At 42.7% G+C, this 19,173-nt stretch overlaps 1 protein-coding gene across 2 annotated transcripts in view; it reads left to right on the top strand.

Moving 5' to 3' along the window:
- Positions 1-1,219: 1,219 nt before the first annotated feature.
- TNFRSF11A (TNF receptor superfamily member 11a) overlaps positions 1,220-19,173 on the top strand; it is a 108,483-nt gene continuing 90,529 nt past the window's right edge. The window contains exon 1 of one of the 2 annotated variants that reach the window (XM_033934991.1): positions 1,220-1,345. In XM_033934991.1, the coding sequence (XP_033790882.1) occupies positions 1,271-1,345 (75 nt within the window). In that variant the 5' untranslated portion in view covers positions 1,220-1,270. The remainder of the gene's footprint in view (positions 1,346-19,173) is intronic. The other variant, XM_033934990.1, reaches the window with a different exon arrangement.

The following is a 19,173-nucleotide window of genomic DNA, read 5'->3' as shown; positions in this document are numbered from 1 at the left end:
CTAATACTTTTCCCTCCCTATGCTGAGACGGTCTGTCAGCGCTAAATTGTCATCGAGGGCTGTCAGAGCCAGAAACTAACTACAAATGGCACGGACCTCAGATTTTTAAGGACGTGCGTGTTTAGATCAGCCAGGTCCGTGAGGTCCGCGTTTTACACCTTCCCAAGTTGTGATATCCTGAAAGACACTGAGGTCTTTTCTCCACCGACTGTTTCCCTGGGTCAGTATTAGAAAAATAGTTTTTGAATGCTGTTGGTGGATTGGGATTATTGAGGCACTGGCATTCTACTTGTGTGACTTAGATCTTAAAAAAAAACACAACACATTCATAACCACAAAGGACTTATCATATGAAACTAATAGACATAAATATTAAAAATGAACAATAATACATAAAAATTATGTGACCCCCCCCCCCCAATCTGACTACGTGTAAAGCAGAAGTAAGATGTTATTGGAACATAGGAAAAGGAAAAAAAAGGAACCGCACTGTCTTTCTGGTTAAAACAATACGCCAATAAACTCTAAAAATAAATAAATGGCCGCAAGTCCCTAGTTAATTGTTGTCATGGTATGCGGAAAAGGGAAAACGACCCCCATTTGGAGACACTGTCCGTGCGAAAGGTACTTTTGCGTGATACTTGTCGCACACACTTTCCAGCTCCTCATCCCTAACACGGTGTTAATGCTTAACATCTTAGAAAGCACCTGCCTCGACGGAGGGCTGCTGCTCTGATAACGTACCTCGCTGGTTTATTCTTGTTCGGGCCTAGATTTAACCGCGATGATTTTTTAAAACATAAAGCTTAACCACAGAGCAAAAGTTCTCACCAAAAGCAGGGACGGTGCTGGTTTGGAGGGGGGGGAAGGGGGGGAGGGGGGGGGGAGACAAACCCAAAACTCAGGAAAAGCCTGTGGGCGGAGTGAGGAAGAGAGCAGGACGAGGGAAGGGAGTCAGAGGAGAGCACCGGGGGCGGTGGGAGGAGTGAAGGGACAGTGTCTGCTTGGCTGCCAGCTCGGTGGCTACTTCCCTCTCTCCGGGTCGAGAGCGAGCATGCGAGAGATCGCAAAACCTTGACATCTTAAGGCGAAAAGAAAAAAGGGAGGGGGGGGGGGAACTATTTTTTTTTTTTGTTTTGTTTGTTTGAGATGTTGCACTAAAAGCCAGACTTCGGTGCTGCCCCCCTCCCCCTCGGCTGGGGCTGTGCCTGCGCACCTGCACCGGTGTATCCTGGACTCTGAAGGGGGGACAGGGAGGGGGGGGTGCAGCATGACGCTGGGCCACGGAACCGGCCGCTTCATCCGAGGCTGGATGTTGGTCTCCATTTTCCTCAGCGGGAAGCAGGTAAAGTCGCGTGGCTTTCCTCGGCGCCGAGCGGGCGGAGCTGGGCGCCTAGTTGCGAGGGAAGCGCAGACGTCCCCCCGGCCACGATGGTGCAGTGCCAGGTCCAGCTGTGCGGGTGCTTGAGCACCACAGATTTGAGGGAGAGGTCGTCTCCATTAGGTTTAACACCCCCCCCAATCATTTGGACAAGTTGGTTCCTGTGGTGTCAGGAACATAAGTTCTGATTTCTTTACAGCCAGGAGTAAGCTCGCCCCCCTCCTCCCCCCCATCTCTTATTCTAAAGCCTCGGGGACCTGTCTTTCTTGTTTTTAGGTGCAGTAGGGCTCCTCAACTTTAACCCTTTAATTGGCAGACGGTGATAAATGGCTGCTTTAAGTAACTCGATGTTGAACGAGAGCAAAAGCGCCAAGTGACAGGCATTGGGAGATTGCAGATCTCCTGCAAATCCTGGTTTTTACCGTGTTCCCCCATAAGAGCCGTGAGCAAGAGTGCCGCATAAAGGGTTGCTCAGATTCAATAAAAAGAAGCTGCACCGGGACTGAGGCCATGGGCTTTGGCATGGCCCTGGTCTGCTGCAGCGCCTTGGCATAAAAGAGTCTCAGAAACGGATGTGCAGCCAGGCTCAAGGCTGGCTGGGCTTTTTCAACCAGTTACTGGAAGCGGTCGTTGGCATTGGTCTTGGCAGGCGGAGTGACGTACATTACAGGGAGGGGAGGGGAGGGGGGGGTGGAGTGTTTTATTTGGGGCGCTAACTAACCAAAGCCCACGCCAGTTGGTACTACTGTTTGCAGGCACGGTTCATTTCGCCTGCACGTGGCGCGAGCTGGGGCAGCCGCGAGGCGTAATTCCGGGAGCCTCGGCTTCACGGCAGGATTGCGCGAATAAGAGCTAACGGGGTCCCTCGCTTTGCTAGTCCGGCGGGAGCCAAGTTCCCAGATAGTTTTTACCTAGATAGGTTTTTGGGGTTTTTTTTTTTTTTTCCAACCAGAGCAAGTCGCAATTAAAAACATTAATGGTTTCCAAAGATGGATGTGTTTACTTAGCAAAGAAAAAAAAAAGGTGATTGGGAATCTTGTTTTCAAGTCATAGCCCTAGACATTAACCCCACCCCACCCCCACCACACACACACACACACACACACACACACAAATGAAGCTCTAGGTAATAGCTTATGGGCCAGCAGGACTAACTTTTAATGCCCTCTCCTTTACCAAGCCAAGGAAAAGTGAGCCGGACGTGAAGTTGCCCAAGTGGTCGGTTCTTTGTTTATTTGTATTGAGAGCTGTCAGTAGTACTCGATACAGGGTCATTAAAAATAATAAAAACGTAAGCTTAGCAACCGAGCAAGGCGTCCCTCCACCCACATCCCATCCAACACAGGCAGGGTGGTGTTTTGAGCAGATTAGTTAGTCGTCTTTCTTAACTCCAAAAAGGAAAGGGGGGAAAAAAGGCAGTGGGAGGAGAGGACCTAATCTGTTGCTCCTTAAAGAGAGAGTATGCAAGGTTACTGTTTAAAATACTGTACAGCTTTTGACTTTCACATCACTATCCCTCCTCGAGGGCCGCAATCCAGTCGGGTTTTCAGGATTTCCACAATGAATATGCATGAGATCTGTTTGCATGCACTGCTTTCATTGTATGCTAATAGATCATATTCATTGGGGAAAACCTGACTAGATTGCGGCCCTCGAGGAGGGACTTTGACACCGCTGCTATATACTGTAATTTGGATGTTAAGAATCTCTTCTGTCGCTTCATTAGAAAAAAACAAAGTTATCAAGGACCAGACCCAAGGCTTTATTTTGTGTGGGCCCTGACACGTGGAACAGATTGACAAAAGAGAGATGTGGGGTTTAAAAAAAAAAATCTGACTGGCCCATATTTTCACATGCATAGAAAACTTTGTCCTGATGGGTATGCAATTCTATTAAAAATATGCCAATTAATTTTACAATTGATTCTAGTTCAGTGGTTCCCAAACTGGTCTGGGGGCAACTCCAGGTTTTCTGGATATCTACAATGAATATGCATGAGAGAGATTTGCATGCAGTGGAAGCAGTGCATGCAAATCAATCTCATGAATATTCAGTGTGGATATTCAGACAACCTCTCTAGCTGGGGTTCCCCCTCCCACCCCCGGACTCCCAGGGAACCAGGATAGGTTTGGGAACCCCTGTTCTAGTCTAATATTTCTGTAGGAGCTGCTGCTGCTGCTGTTTCAGAGCTTGGCCTTTAATTGGAATAACTTATTTTTGTGATTTTATATTTATTTTTTTTTTCATTTCTAAAGTGGGTGTTGTGGTAGCAGCTATGCACTCTTTCTAAGTTCCAGAAGGGAGATTTTGAGCAAATCCTGATGCATTATAGAACCTGCAACAGTGCTTTCAATGGGTAGAATCTGTGTCTACAAATATCATGCCGGTTTGAAATACAAGTGTAAAAGCCAGACTGGCCAAAAAGTCTTTTTTTCCTGGAACTGGGGACATCCATACTAAACTATGTTGGTAAAGAAAATTATCCCAGGTGTACGATGACTATTCAAGCTGACTGTGCACCAGAACATTTTCTGCTGCCATTAGACTTAAATGAAGCACCTGATAATTATTTAAATGTGTTGCAATCTAAGAAAAAGTACCAAGTCTTGGTGCACACTTAACTTGAGAAACGTTTCTCAACTTAACTTGAGAAACGAGGCAACATTGTCAGTTGGGTTTTATTGATCAGATACAATAATTTGTTAATTTGAAACGGTGCATCTCTGGCAAATGAAATGAAGGAAGCTCTGGTCTGTTGCATTTAAATCAGCATCTTCTTGATTACTTAGCCAGCTGAATAGCTCAATTTCTAAGATGTGGTCCCTTTTCTTGATTTATGACACAAGAGTGGAAAGATAAGCTTCTAAGTTCTTATCAGGCATACAAAAGCATACCAACTTTGGAGGTAGGTAAAAGCAGCCAAAAAGACTTTGGACTGATTGTGTCATAGTCTATGCATGCTGATTTAGGATTACCCGTAAACATCCGGGTTTTACTTCCATTGCTTTCAATAGAAGTAAAATCCAGATGTCTCTCTCCGTCCTTTTTTTCTGGAACCATATGCTGGCTTCTTTAGCAACACTATTGATACTGATCTCCAATGGATGTGACAAAACTACATATCTGCTTACTCCTTAGCCCCCTACTTTTTCCTCAACACAGAACCAAGATTGGCCAGAAGCCCACCTGAGCACTGATTTCCTTTACTCCTCTGCAGGCAGAGGAGTAAAGGGAATCTTTGAACCTTTTCTAGTGCCGCTATATCATTTTTGAGATAAGGAGACAAAATTGAGTGCAATACTTCAGGTGAGGTTGCCCCAGGAGCGATACAGAGGCATTATAATATCTTTAGTCTTGCTAACCATCCCTTTTTAAATAATTCCTAGCATCTTGTTTGCTTTCTTGGCCGCTGCCACACATTGGGCGGAAGGTTTCATTATTGTCTACAATGACACCCAGATCTCTTTCTTGGGCACTAACCCCCATTTTGACTCAAGTGGGTTAAAACATGAAGCACCAAGTGAGTAACATTTTGCAGTGATTGACAAGACAGCAGGAAATAGGAGAAGAGGGAGAGACCTGGGCCTTGGAGAGGATGTAGTATATGAGTGATCTTGTTGCCCAACTGTGGGGGGGCCAATACTCAAAGCCTAACACCAGCGGTAAAAGGGGTTAGCACCTGATTTGCATGCACATTATTGTGCAAAGAATGCTTATAGGAGTGGAGCATGGGTGTTATGGGTGTTATCTCTGAAATGCTTCCGGATATACCTTGACTACTCTTGGCTTGCTAATGTAATTTGAAAGTCTTTTTCTGTAATATCGCTGTCTGTATACAGTCTCTTCTTCTGTAAACCGCTCTGAGCTGCTTGTGGTATTGCGATATACAAAAAGAAAGTTGTTATTATTATTATTAATGATGTGGGCTAAACATTGCCCAAAATTGTACTGAAATGCATTTAAATGTACAGTATGCATATGAGGGCAGTTAGTATTCCTTCCCAATTCTCAGATGGCAGCGTTACAATGCACAGAAGAAAATTATAGCCTTTAAATCCAAAAAGTTATCACCAGCTTAGGGGTAACATTGAAGGTTTTGAGGAGAAGATTACTTGTCAAGTTTGTCACGGTAAACTTTGGGTTTTGTCCTCTTTTGCAAGTTGAAAGAAGCCTGTGCATGTTTTAAATGCTGAGCGTGAAAGTAGACATTGGCACCCGTTGTTCTGCACTTAAATATGAGCCTTTCAAAATTTTAAGTGCAAACAACTTTGGAAAGGCTCCTTTTTAAAGGCGCAGAAGAACAGCGCTGGAGCATTCTCACACTTCCACTTTTGTGTGGGCATGTGCACAAGAGCTGTGCTTACCATCTCTGAGAAGTGAATGAGAGTATTCAGTTGTAGATGTTGTCGGATAAACTCCCTCTATTTTCGGCTTACATGCATGAATTAAGCGTGCCTATCATTTGCTTCCTAATTCCTTCAAACATCTGTGAGCTTGTTTTTGGGCATTGTTGAGTTGTGGGCCTTTGCGCCCAGCTTTGAGAATCAGCCCCCTTGGATTGTGAAAATCATGGGAAGTGGGCTAAGGTTTTGGATGTACAGATATTACTCGCCCGTCTCTGAGTAAGTTACTTTAAGGTACGAGGTCTCTCTGTGCGCTTACGTTGACAGCATTGTACAAGTAACTCGGTAAGGTTTCATAACCTTGGTATATCGGTGTCTCACAGCTGTGTTTGTGTCGACGTGTGGCAGTGTCTTACTGAGTAGCGTTCCAACTTGGGGAGCCCCAGGTGACTTAAAAGATGAGTACTCGCTGGTGATTTCAAAATTAGATTACTGTAATGCGTTATTCAAGGGAATTGCTCTAAAAGAAATTTGTCGTCTACAGATCATACAAAATGCCTCAATTAAACTCATAAAGAACGCAAAAAAATTAGATAACGTGACTCCGTTACTTAAGGAAGCGCATTGGCTTCCAGTTGCTCACCGAATAACATACAAACTAAGTCTACTAACTTTTAAATCTCTTCTATACAAAGCACCTTCTTTTATTTATAGAGTATTGATTCCCTATACTCCCTCTAAATCACTTAGATCTTTTGACAGTTCCTTCTCTTAAATCTATAAATACACGGCGACATTCTATTTTTTCTGTTACAGCCCCTCAAACGTGGAATCTACTTCCAATTTATATATGAGAAGAATCAGGTTTGGAGAGATTTAAGAGCAAACTAAAATGCTTTCTTTTTATATTCAAATATATTTATTGAGCTCAACAAAACTAGGTAACAAGAAACCAAGCAATAACAAGCAAGCTCAGCATTTTGAATAACAAAACCCGTACCTATAAATAAGAAAACCCCCCTAACCCAACACAACCCACCCCAAAATAAATAACCCCCCTCCCTACCAGGGTCCTCCTTCCAAGTACAGCTCAGCCAGAGAAAATTTCTCAAAAAGCTGGTAACCAGGTGAAACAAAGGAAAACAAAATACAGAAATTCAACAATTTAGCAAGCGGCTTCGGGCCAGCGGGGTCATAGTTGTCCAGAAGGGATCCCAAGTGCGTTGAAAGACCCAGCCTGGGAGAGAAGAAAGGTCCGACACATCTCTCCGTTCCCACATCAAAAGGGTAATCATCCGACATCGCCAAAAAGAATAATCAAGAACTGTATCTTCAAGCCAATGGGTCAAAATACATTTCAGGGCCACCAAAACAGTCCATTTCAGAAAAGCAGCAGCGCCCCTCACTCGAGGGAAAAAGTGAGGAACAGTCCCAAATAATAGCAAAGGAGAACGACGAATGGAAATTTTCCAGATGCGCTCCACAAAAACAAAAACAGCATTCCAATAATCTTGAATAGCAGGGCAAGTCCAAAACATGTGTCCCAAACCCGCTTCAGGAGCTTGGCATCTCAGACAGGCTGCATTTTCACGAAGGCAGGATAAATATGCCCTCTTCGGAGAAATATACAAGCGGAAAACTAACTTATAGTGTTGTTCCCAAAAAGTAGTATATTTCCGAAAGGCAGGCAATCGACGGACAGCCTGCAAGAGCACATCTTCCGGCAAATTTACAGCAAGATCACGAGCCCAGGCCTCCCGTAATGCTTTCTTTTTAAAGATGCATTTGATAGCTAATATAACTAGAATGTAGGACTAGATTAGGGTTTTCTACTAAGCTTTAAACTTTCTGTTTTTTATTTCTTCCCCCTTCCTAATGTTGTTTTGCCCTTATATGTTTCCTTTACTATTTTTTAAAATTGTATTTCTTTACCTACTCCCTTCCTTCTGTATCATTAATTTGTCTTGTCAGTCGTATTTACATTGTCTGTTTCCCTTCAACTATTGTAATTTAATATTTTATACTTTGTACATCGCTTAGAATGTTAATAAGCGATTAATCAAATATTTAATAAACTTAGAAACTTGGAAATAGCTCGTTTGTTGAGTAATTAAGGTTGGGAGATAACAATGAGAAGGCAAATCTACATTGTTTCAAAACCTGAAAACAAATGTTGGTTTTGAATGTAGCCACTGAGGTCAATTGTGAAGCATACATTGCTAATTAGTATCAGAGTTAATATGAAGTAGACGAAAATTGCTATGTTGAAAATGTTGAAAACTAAGGGCTCTTTTTGCTAAGCTGCATTTGGGCATTAACGCGCGGAATTGCGCACGCCAAATTGCCCCGAGCGCTAGACCTTAATGCCAGCATTGAGCTGGCGTTAGTTCTAGCCACATGGCGCGCGGTGTAGCGTGCGGTAATATCCTGCAAGCGCACCTTAGTAAAAAGAGCCCTAAATCTAAAAGTAATATATATGAAGCAGTGTGGAGACTGAAATACATCAATGTGGTAGGCATCTACCAAGTTAAGTGCCTACCAGCTGTTTAACCAGTCCTTTTATGAAGCCACGTTAGCAATTTTTTTTTTTTTTATCACCGGCCACGGTGGTAAAAACTCCAATGCTCATAGAATTCCTATGAGCATCGGAACGTTTACTGCCACAGCCGGCAATAAAAAACGCTAACGCAGCTTCATAAAAGTGGGCGGGGGGGAGTAAGTTTTTTAAATCCATTTTTAAATTGGATTTTAATGGCACTTTCAATTATCAGTGCCAATTTAAAAAAAAAATAAATTAAGGTAGGCGTCTAGATTGGCTAGGCATACTGATTTTAGGTGCCTTAATGTATGTATATTTTAGGTACTGTAACCAAAGTGCGCCAGACAAAGGTGCGCCGACAATCCCACGATGACATTTGCGTGCAGGACAAATGCGCACCGCCATTTCCTGGGCTTTGAGGGCTTTCCATTTGTGCTGAGTAGGGGATGTGGTAGGGGAAAGCCCCCCCCCCCGTAAACTTACAAATGCTTGTGCTCCCTTTGGGGGGGGGGGTTTGAGATGAAAACCCCCCCAGAACAGTGAAAACTCCCGTTTTTTCGGTCTTCGGGAGTTTTCAGTGTAGTGTGGGGGGGTTCTCCTCCACACCCTTCCCCCACATCCCCCAACGGGAGCGCGAGTACTTATAAGTTTACTTGAGGGTTCCCCCCACATTCTCCCTCACAGTGCAAAGGGGAAGCCCTGAAAGGCAGCACGCATCTGTCCTGCACGCAAATGTCACTGCGGGATTGTTGGCGCACCTTTGTCCAGCGCTCTTTTGACAGGTCACCGTCTTATATAGAATCAGGGCCTAAGGACCTCATTCACTAAGTTTGACTATAATACATCATATACTCTATGGAGAGGCACCATGGCATTTGATCCAAGCTTTGAGAAAGTATATGTAGACAGGTAGTATAGTGGGTTTTCGGGGGCTCACCATAACCTATAAGGGAGTTCTGGGAGTTCACCCTTTTTGTGAAGTTCACAGCAGTGCACTGTAAGGTACTGCTCTGTTTTCATGTCTGGGTTGGCCAGTCCATCTCAATACTGGCCCCTCTCATGTCCAAAAGGTCTGCTGGTTCTGGGCATTTGGGACTTGGATGAAAGATAGACGTAGTTGTGGTCTGGATAATCAAACGCCCGGACGTACAGATAGATGATTTTTGAAAAGCGGAATAGTTTAGATGTACTTTTCGAGAATGGACACGTCCAAATTGGACTTAGGCATTTCTTTTGATTATGGCCCTCCACGTACATACATATGTTTTGTTATGTATATAAACTTGTTCTGAGCTCTCCTGAGAAGATGAAATATAAAACTAAATAAATAAATATTTGCTATCCACCCAGAACTGTGGATGGAATGGGGTACAAATATATATATATTAAAAAAAAAAAAAAAATGAAAACAGGAAGCATTGTAGATTTAAAGGTGAGAAACTCATGGCATAACTGCTGCCCCCTTTCCAAACTGGGAACATGGCATTATTTAAGAATGGGTGAAGCAGAGAAATTGAAAAGATAAGGGGGCAGGAGTTCAGTTTGCATTCAGAAAAACATTAAATGCAGGTTTGGTCTATACGTTTGTATAAAAAAAACTGGATTAAAGCAAGAAAACAGAGGAAGGTTAAACCAGGTATCCATAGCCAAGAACAATCTCATTGTTTTTCTTATCAAGTGCATCTAAAGTGTATTTGTCTTTAAAAGATTGTCAGCTGATAACGTTTTGGTGGTAAGGAAAGTACCTTGCCAGAGAAGCTAGTAAAAGTGGGTTCAGAGCTCCCTGAGGGTTATAGTTTGGACACTATGGGCTAGATTCACTAAGCCCACTGATCAACTTTCGACCACTTAGCGACCCCTTTACAACCCGATTTCTCTCTGACCTGATTCACTAACCTCTGTCCCGATCATCCTCCGATCCGCGCATGCAAATCAGGGGGAACGGCATTCAAATGTAGGCAGGAAGTGATTCACTAAAATATAAAAGCAATACCGACTGGGCTGGCTGATCCAAAAATAAGCGACTGCTGAGGACCAGTCGCTGAGGCCCTTTCCGACTGCCCTGCCTTCTGCCGCCCTGCTCTCTGCCCCGAATCTCCTGCTCTCTGCCCCGAATCTCCTGCTCTCTCCTAGCTGCCCCGAATCTCCTGCTGTCTCCTAGCTGCCCTGAATCTCCTGCTCTCTCTTGCCTGCCCCGATCTCCTGTTCTCGCCCCAAATCTCTCCTGCCGCCTGACTCTCCTGCCCTTACCCGCAGTGCAAGCCTGTGATTTTAACCCGAGGACTTAAAGTGGGTTTAAACCACGGGCTTGTAAAAAAGTTAAAAACAGTAAAAAAAAAAAAAAATTTCCCTGCCGGGCTCGAAGGGCCAGCGCATGCGCAGACTATCTGCAGATAGAGTGATCTGGGCAGGTGGTTGGGGACGTGATTCCGATCGCCCTCATTTGCATGAGAGCGATTTGTAAATCAGCCCCCCGGACACGGATCGGATCCATGCACTTAGTGAATCTAGCCCTATGGATCTCTTTTCCCTGGAGAAGAGGAGACTTAGAGGGGATATGATAGAGACTTGCAAGATCATGAAGGGCATAGAGAGAGTAGAGAGGGACAGATTCTTCAAACTTTCGAAAAATAAAAGAACAAGAGGGCATTCGGAAAAGTTGAAAGGGAACAGATTCAAAACGAATGCTAGGAAGTTCTTCTTTACCCAACGTGTGGTGGATACCTGGAATGCGCTTCCAGAGGGCGTAATAGGGCAGAGTACGGTTCTGGGGCTCAAGAAAGGATTGGACAATTTCCTGCTGGAAAAGGGGATAGAGGGGTATAGATAGAGGATAACTGCACAGGTCCTGGACCTGTTGGGCCGCCGCGGACTGCTGGGCATGATGGACCTCAGGTCTGACCCAGCGGAGGCATTGCTTATGTTCTTATGATGCTGACCTTCTACGGCAGTGTGGGATTGCTGGGCTCTTACTTATTGAAAGGTGAAGGTGCCTAGGTGGGCTAACCAAGCACAGCAGGAGAACACTGTTCAATGCTTTACCGAGGCTGCATTTGGCGTACGATGTGCAGTTTTGGTTTTCCTTTCTATTATTAAGAAGGCTGTACCAGAGCTAGGGTTACCAGATTTTGCCTCGGGGGGGAAAAAAAAGAGGACGTGTGGCCCCGCCCTGTTCTACCCCGGCCCTTCTCCATTCTGCCCACAGTCCTGCCTTCTTTCACTCCCCAACCCCACACAAACCTCATCTTTTTGGGGCTGCGTCTGGAGGGCATCTGTGCACGGGTGGATGTGATGTGCCCTCCAGACGCGGCCTCAAGGTCAACACTTTTCAAAACCCGGACAAAGTGCCGGGTTTTGAAAAGCCATCCAGACACCTGGACAGTCCTCTAAAAAGAGGTCATGTCCGGGTAAATCTGGACATCTAGTAACCCTAACCAGAGCTAGCAACAAGCACAGTGAAAAACAAGGCCTAGAATACTTCAATTTATCAAGGTTATGACATTTACATAAACCTCATTTACCAGACCTGCCAAAACAGTGTCCACTTGCAACCTATCTTCTTACAATAACTTATCCCCAACACCCTTCCAATCCTCCTTCCCACCCATACTACCCAGACCCTTCCTCCTGGGAATGTTAGGAATTATCAAGAAAGAAATGAAAAACAAAGATGAAACTTACAGTGCCCTTGTATTGCTCTATGTATTGCACCTCAGATACTGTTTGCAGTTCTGTATCTCAAAAAAGATGTAGCGGAATTAGAAAAGGTACGGAGAAGGGTGCTGAAAACGATAAAAGGGATGGGATAAGTTCCCAGTGAGAAAAGGCTAAAGCAGCTCTTCAGTTGGATAAACGATGGCTCGGGGGTGATATGATAGGGTCTATAAAATAATGAGTGGAGTGGAAAGGATAGATGTGAATTCTTTGTTTACTTTTTCCAAAAATACTAGGACCATGGTACATGCGATGAAGCTACAATGTGTAATTAAAATCTGGAATTCATTACCGGAGAATGTGGTGAAATCAGTTTAGCAGGGTTTAAAAAAGGTTTGGATAATTTCCTAAAAAAGAAGTCCATAGGCCATTATTGAGATGGCATTGGGGAAACCCACTGCTTATTCCTAGGATAAGCAGCATAAAATCTGTTTTACTACTTGGGATCTAGCTAGGTACTTGGGACCTGGGTTGGCCACTGTTGGAAACAGGATACTGGGCTTGGTGGAACTTTGGTCTTTCCCAGTATAGCAATTTTTATATTCATCTACTGGCGCCTTAGATTTTCCCTCCGGCCTACATGGATGAAAGGGTTCCCAAAACTTGTTGAATTTTTCTAATGATGCCCTGCACACTGCGGTGAGATTTTGCATACTTCTAATGTCCCACTGGTGCTCTTAGTTCCTTCCAGGAAGTTGCTACCACCAATTTTGGGGAATTTAAAAAGTGTCTTGTCAGTCTCTCTCTTGCACTTTAGTGCCTCCCCCTATTTTTGATCGAATAGAGTTTGGACAGACACGTGCAGCCACAATTTGCATTCCTTGCTTATAAAATATACATATATGTGCATACTTTATGTGGAACTTTTACACCCATTTCCCAGAAGGTACACATGTCTGCAGCATCAATCTAGATGCAATTTCGTTCATTTTAGCCCAAGTATTTTGTAAAGACATGTGGAGGGGCATTTAAAAAAAAAAATAAAAGGTCTAAGTTCAGCCTGCAAGTTTCCAGCTGAACATCTAAAGTTGGAGGTATAAAAATGGCCATTTTTGAATGGCAAATTGCTGGATATCCAAATATAATTTAAAAAAAAAAAATCATCTATTTAGACGTCTTGGCAACTGGGACGTCGAACTTTATACCCCATTTTCAATCCAGGTTGAAAATATCCTAATGCTGACCATTTGAACGTGGGTGGGGCCAGCATAGAAATAAATATCCCGAAAGAGCAATGGGACACCTTAGAGGACACAGCTATGAACTTCACATAAAGAGTGCCAGCTGTATATTTCACCATAACCCCCTTATAATTTAGGGTGAGCCCTCCAATACCCCACCAAAAAAAACCCTACTATACCCTCCAGTGTACCCCCCCACCCCAGTAGCACTTATGGCTGCAGGTGGCACCTATATGGCAATATAATATGGATTGGGTGGGCTCGCACATTTCTACCATAAATGTGGTGGTCAGAGTGGCTTATGGGCTAGGTCCTCACCTCTATGGTTCACTAGCCCACCCACCAGGTTAATTAAGACACCTATGAGCAGCTGTACTAGGCTTCGCCATACTAATGCTGCTCGATTTACCGATTCGAATTGATTCATTTTCTTAAAAAATCAGGTTTTCTGATTCACTGACCAACCCGCCTCCCTGCATACCTTTGGGCCTCCTAAAACAGGAGCAGCATCACTCTGGCAGCAAAAAGCCTGTCTTAAGTGCTGCCTCTTGCTGGCCGTCCACTGCCGCCACTGTTGCTCCTGCTTTCGGAGGCCCGATGTCAGAGTTCACGGTGGTGGTAGTGGTGGTGGTGGGGGGGGGGGTGAGTATCGTTCGGGAAGTGCTGCATAAGCACTAGCACTGTGGGCACTCCAAGCTCTGCAGCTTTAGGAAGTTCCCTGAAGGCTGGCATTTTTTCCCCTTCTCCCCATCATCGTCTGGGTTTCCCCTGGCCTCCTGGTCTTACTTTCAAAACTATTTTTATTTTAAAAAAAATATATTTTATTAACAGAGGATCGTCGGTGATGTAGCATTTCTAGCAGGCTGCCGTCGTTCTCTGCTGCAGTCCTGCCCCTCTTCTGATGTCATGTCCAATTTTGGTCTGGGATAGACCATGGCAGAGGAAACGTGTAGCGGAGGCGATCCTCTGCAGGCCATAATTGGTTTTGAAAGTGAGACTGGGAGGCCAGGAGGAAGCCGGACGACAGTGGAGAAAAGAGGGAAACATGCTTGCCTTCAGTTATAGTCATTTCTCTTGCTCTCCTGACGAAGCCATGGGTGAAACGGGCCTCGTTCAGATCACAATTGTGAAGTTTCATTGCTGTTTGAAGCTAAGTTCCACACTTATAAAGTTTACAGAATATTTATGATATTTATAATATTTATTGTTTTAACATGATAAAGATTTTGCATTAAGGTTAGTGAGCGGTGATTGATAAATTAATCCCCCGAATGGATCAGCTTAGGCTGCCCTATAGTGTGTTGGGGAATGAATTTCTGAGGTCCCACCACAAATGAGTTTTATATTTTGAATGAAAGCTCAACCTTACCACTCTTTTCAGTATTGATTAATGAATTATTTATGATCTTTGGCAATAGTTATTTCAACCAACCAAAAGGAAAAAACACAACCAAAAGGAAAAAACAGAGGTCCAACCGTCTGCAGTAAAAAAACAATGTAGAACAAACAAAACAAAAAACTGCAGACTTTGTACACGATGCAGGCAGACTTTATTTATAACATAGGGTTAAAAACCTTTTACCAGGCAAGGGACCCACATTTTTGTTGCTTACAAAATAAATCTGCCAAGATGTTTGAAAAAAAACCCCCAAAAACCCCAAAACACCCAATTGGGCCGGAAAATCGAATCGAGTTGAATCAAAAAATTTTCCCCTGAATCAGGCAGCACTACTCCATACTAGATTCTACTGTTTTAGAGACAGGTATGTATGTGCCTTTTTGTTCTCATTTTTGTGTGGTGGAAGGTGGTCAGTGAGCACTGAGGAAGTATAGGGGGTGTCTTACCTTGATGCATGCAGTCAGTTAGGACACCTTTGTGACACTTAGACCCTTCTAAAACAGGTCTGGTTCCAAATGTATAAGTTCCGTCCAGGATGTCTCACAAAATATTTGATTATCACTGCTTGAGATCGCCCAGAGCCCAACCATAACACACCTCCACCATGTCTATCTCGTGCTCTGGACGCACAGAGGCTGGAATACCTCGCTAGATGTACAGAAAGATGGTTTCAAATTATCAGCACTTGTACGTCCTGGGTATAAGGACGTCCATGTGCCGATTTAGCATGCTTTTTGGACGCCTATGTTTTTTTGATTATGAGCCTGTGTATCTTTATGAAATGGGCTAGAAAAAGGTAACGACTTGGTCCTCCCATATAGGCAATCTGTTATTAAATTGCCCTTGATATGTGCACCTACTTCATTCAGAATGGAAATGTATTTACTGTATTTAAATATTCATTCAATTTTCCATACCGTTCTCCCAGGGGAGCTCGGAACGGTTTACATGAATTTTACTGAGGTACTCAAGTTTTCCCTGTCTGTCCCGACAGGTTTATACTGTAATCTGGCCAAAGTACCTGGCAATGGAGGAGGGGGGGACGGACTAGGTGACCTACCCTGGGTCACAAGGAGTACCGTGGGTTAGATTTGAAGGCATAAGCTTGATTCACATTTTTGTAAGAAAAAAAAACAACAAAAACCTGAGGTCAGCCTCTGCACAGGAATATGATAGAAACCAGCTGCATGGGAATTGTATGCACAGTCTTTCCATTCAGTGTGTCTGCTCTGCAGTCTGTCTATGTGGCTGACATAAAGGAAGTGGTCAGTACAACAAAACAGAATTCTTCCCCTCTGTCCTACTAGTACTGGATTTTGACTTGAAGCAGAGCCCACAATTTACTTCCTATAACCCTGTGTGGGATCTGCTACTCCCAGACCTCAAATATCTAACAGCACTGGTTGGAATGGTTTCTAAGAGTTTGGTCCTCAGCCCTATCCAAAAGACTGTTGACTGCTGTCATATTGCTTTTGTTGTGTAAGTAAAGCTATATCAAGCTGGAAAAGAAAAAAGCACATTTAGAAAAAAATTTTCTCAGTTTAATATAAAGAACATACCGGTAAGTGTTGCCCTACTGGGTAAGACCAAGGGTCCATCTAGGTCAGCATCCTGTTTCCAACAGTGAGAAGTCCAGGTTACCCAAGAAGTAGCAAGATTCCTCAATCTATCTTAATAACAGTTTCTGGACTTTTCCTCCAGGAATTTGTCTAAACCTTTTTGTAAACCCAGCTACCCTTTTTTTTTTTTTTTTTTTTACCAGTTGTTCTGGCAAAGAGTTTCAGAGTTTAACTAACGACTTCTTATACAAAGCCACGCTAGCAGCTGTGCTGCGCTAATGGCCCCGAAGCCCAAAGAGATTTAAAGGGCTTCGGGGCTTTTGCTGCACGGCAGCCGCTAGCGCGGCTTTGTAAAAAAGGCCGTATATGTTGAGTGGGAAAATATTTTCTCCTATTACAGTAGTTTTAAATGTGTTACTACGAGACTTCTGTGCCCTCTAGTCCCTGTGCTTTTGAAAAGAGTAAACAAGTGTTTGGTATTTATCCATTCAGAAAAATTAAATATTTACTAAGTTTTCAAAGCCAACAAAAAGTGCAATACAATATACATACAAATAATAATCATCAAATAAGCACTTATAATCAATCAGTATCAATACAAAAATAAAAACCCCCTCTTCCAGCCAACATTTTCATCAGGGAATAAACCACACAAAAGATATACCCCCCTCCCCGAAGGTGTGTGTATTATAACAACAGAAATAAAGATAAAAGACAACTATAATGAATCCACAAAAGACGTCAATGAGCCCCAAACTAACTTGAATATCTTAGTATGCCCTAGCATGTCCGCGTTCATCGTCTCATACTTATATCTTAAGCATAAATTCTCCCACCAAAAAGTAAAACTAAGGCGATCCAAATTTTTCCAATCGCAAGGAACCATTTGCATGGCTATCCTGGTCATAGTAAGGAAAAGCCGACATTTATATCTATCCAATGAGGGTTTAAGATGCAATAACATCCCACATATGACAACCTCATATGTCAATGGATTCGATGACTCCAGTATGGTATTAATCTGCCCCCACATTGACTTCCATTTATCCATTCAGGATTTTATAGACCTCCTCTTTAGCCTTTCCTTATATGGGAGTTGTTTTAACCACTTGAATAATTTGATTCCTTTTCTTTATACCTTTTCCAGTTCCACTACATATATATATATTTTTTTAAGATGTGGCAGCTAGAATTGCACACAATACTCAAGGTACTATCTTAGATACTGTCTTGTCATTATAATATTCTTTTATTTTATTCTCTGTTCCTTTCCTAATAACTCCTAACATTCTGTTTGCTTTTATGGCCACCACTGCACACTTAACAAAAGATTTCAATGTATTGTCCACAATGACCCCTAAATACTTTTTCTCAGTGGCGACTCCTAATGTAGCTATAATTTGGCTTATTTTTCCCCAATGTGCATCACTTTGCACTTATCCACATTTATTTTTTTATTACTTATATACCATTTATATCCTAAGTGGTTTACATTCAGGTACTTTATCATATTTCTCTATCTGTCCCGGTGGGCTCAAACTCTATCTAGAGTACCTGGTGCAACGAGGGGATTAAGTGACTTGCCCAGGGTCACAAGGAGCAGTGAGGGATTTGAACCCACAGCCTCAGGGTGCTGAGGCTGTAGCTCTCATCCCCTGCGCCACAGTCTTCCAGCCTCTCAAGGTCCTCCTGCAGTTTCACATGGTCCACACGTAATTTAACAACTTTGAATACTAGTTTATCGTTTGAGGCTTTAGTAACTGGGTGTATATAAAAGATAAAAAGGCTAAGAAATATTATTAAATAAAAAGATAGTCTGAAGGTATATTTTTTTTACCTATTTTATATAGCATACAGTAACCTATGAAATATCCTTTAACCCTAGATATTGTAATTGTTTCTTTTTGGGTAGGATTGTGATTAAAAAGATCCGTGTTTCTTGTTTGTGAGTCCCACTCTCACAGTCTGCAGGCTCGGCTCTTTTCTTGATGGCGTCGCCAAGTCATGTTGTGTTGCCGAGTGCAGCTTTTGCAACCCAGTGTCATCAGATAGGTGTTCCCTTGCCCGTTGGTTTTTATTTTTAATCCTACTGTTAAATCATTTATAATCTTGTTCAGAAATATGATATAGTTGATGTAAAGACGGACATGCACCTTTTTTTTTTTTTAAATTCTTTATTCATTTTCAAACTTTCAATAAGTGTGACAATATGTCAAAACAAATTAACAATAAATATATCACTTAATAATCATCAATGGAATAAATGATATGCTCTTATCTCCCACCCTTCCCACCCTTTCCTATCATATAATCAATACCTTATACAATAAGTAACAATAAAATTACCCCCCTCCCCCTCTCACAATTGAACTTGTAAATTTAAGGGAAAAAATGTCATCTAATCAGTACAATACTTTGTTAATGGCTCCCACACATCTTGAAATTTCCTGAAACATCCCCGCTGTATTGCAATAAATCTCTCCATTTTATAAACATGACATAATTGGACACCACCTTGACATGGCAACTTGACAACAGCGACACCACCACGATCTCTCCGTTTGTTCTTATCAATTGGGAGCAGTTGTATCTTTTCAAATGCTGGCTGTGATATTGAATATGGTTATGGTTTAATCACTTAATTAAAACCATATCGTTGTGTACATATAATATGATCACCACCAGTAGCTAGAGGTATAGGGCAGGATACTCAGATGTTATACATATAACCATGGAGGTTAATTTAGAACACACTCTTTTCTAGTTTAAATGAAATCACTTTACTACTACTATTTGGATTTCTATAGCATTTCTAGATGTATTCAGCGCTGTACATGAAACACCTTCAAAAAGATATAAAAAGGATGGAGTCAGTCCAGAGGAAGGCTACTAAAATGCTGCGTGGTCTTCATCATAAGGCTTATGGGGGACAGACTTTAAGATCTTAATATGTGTAATTTGGAGGAAAGGCGGGAGAGGGGACATATGATAGAGATGTTTAAATACCTACATGGCGTAAATGCGCACGAGTCGAATCTCTTTCATTGGGGAGTGTGT

Source organism: Geotrypetes seraphini, chromosome 2, assembly GCF_902459505.1.
Source record: "Geotrypetes seraphini chromosome 2, aGeoSer1.1, whole genome shotgun sequence".
Taxonomy (NCBI): Eukaryota; Metazoa; Chordata; class Amphibia; order Gymnophiona; family Dermophiidae; genus Geotrypetes; species Geotrypetes seraphini.
Note: the sequence above shows the minus strand (reverse complement) of the source record. Positions and strands in the feature narration are given on the sequence as shown.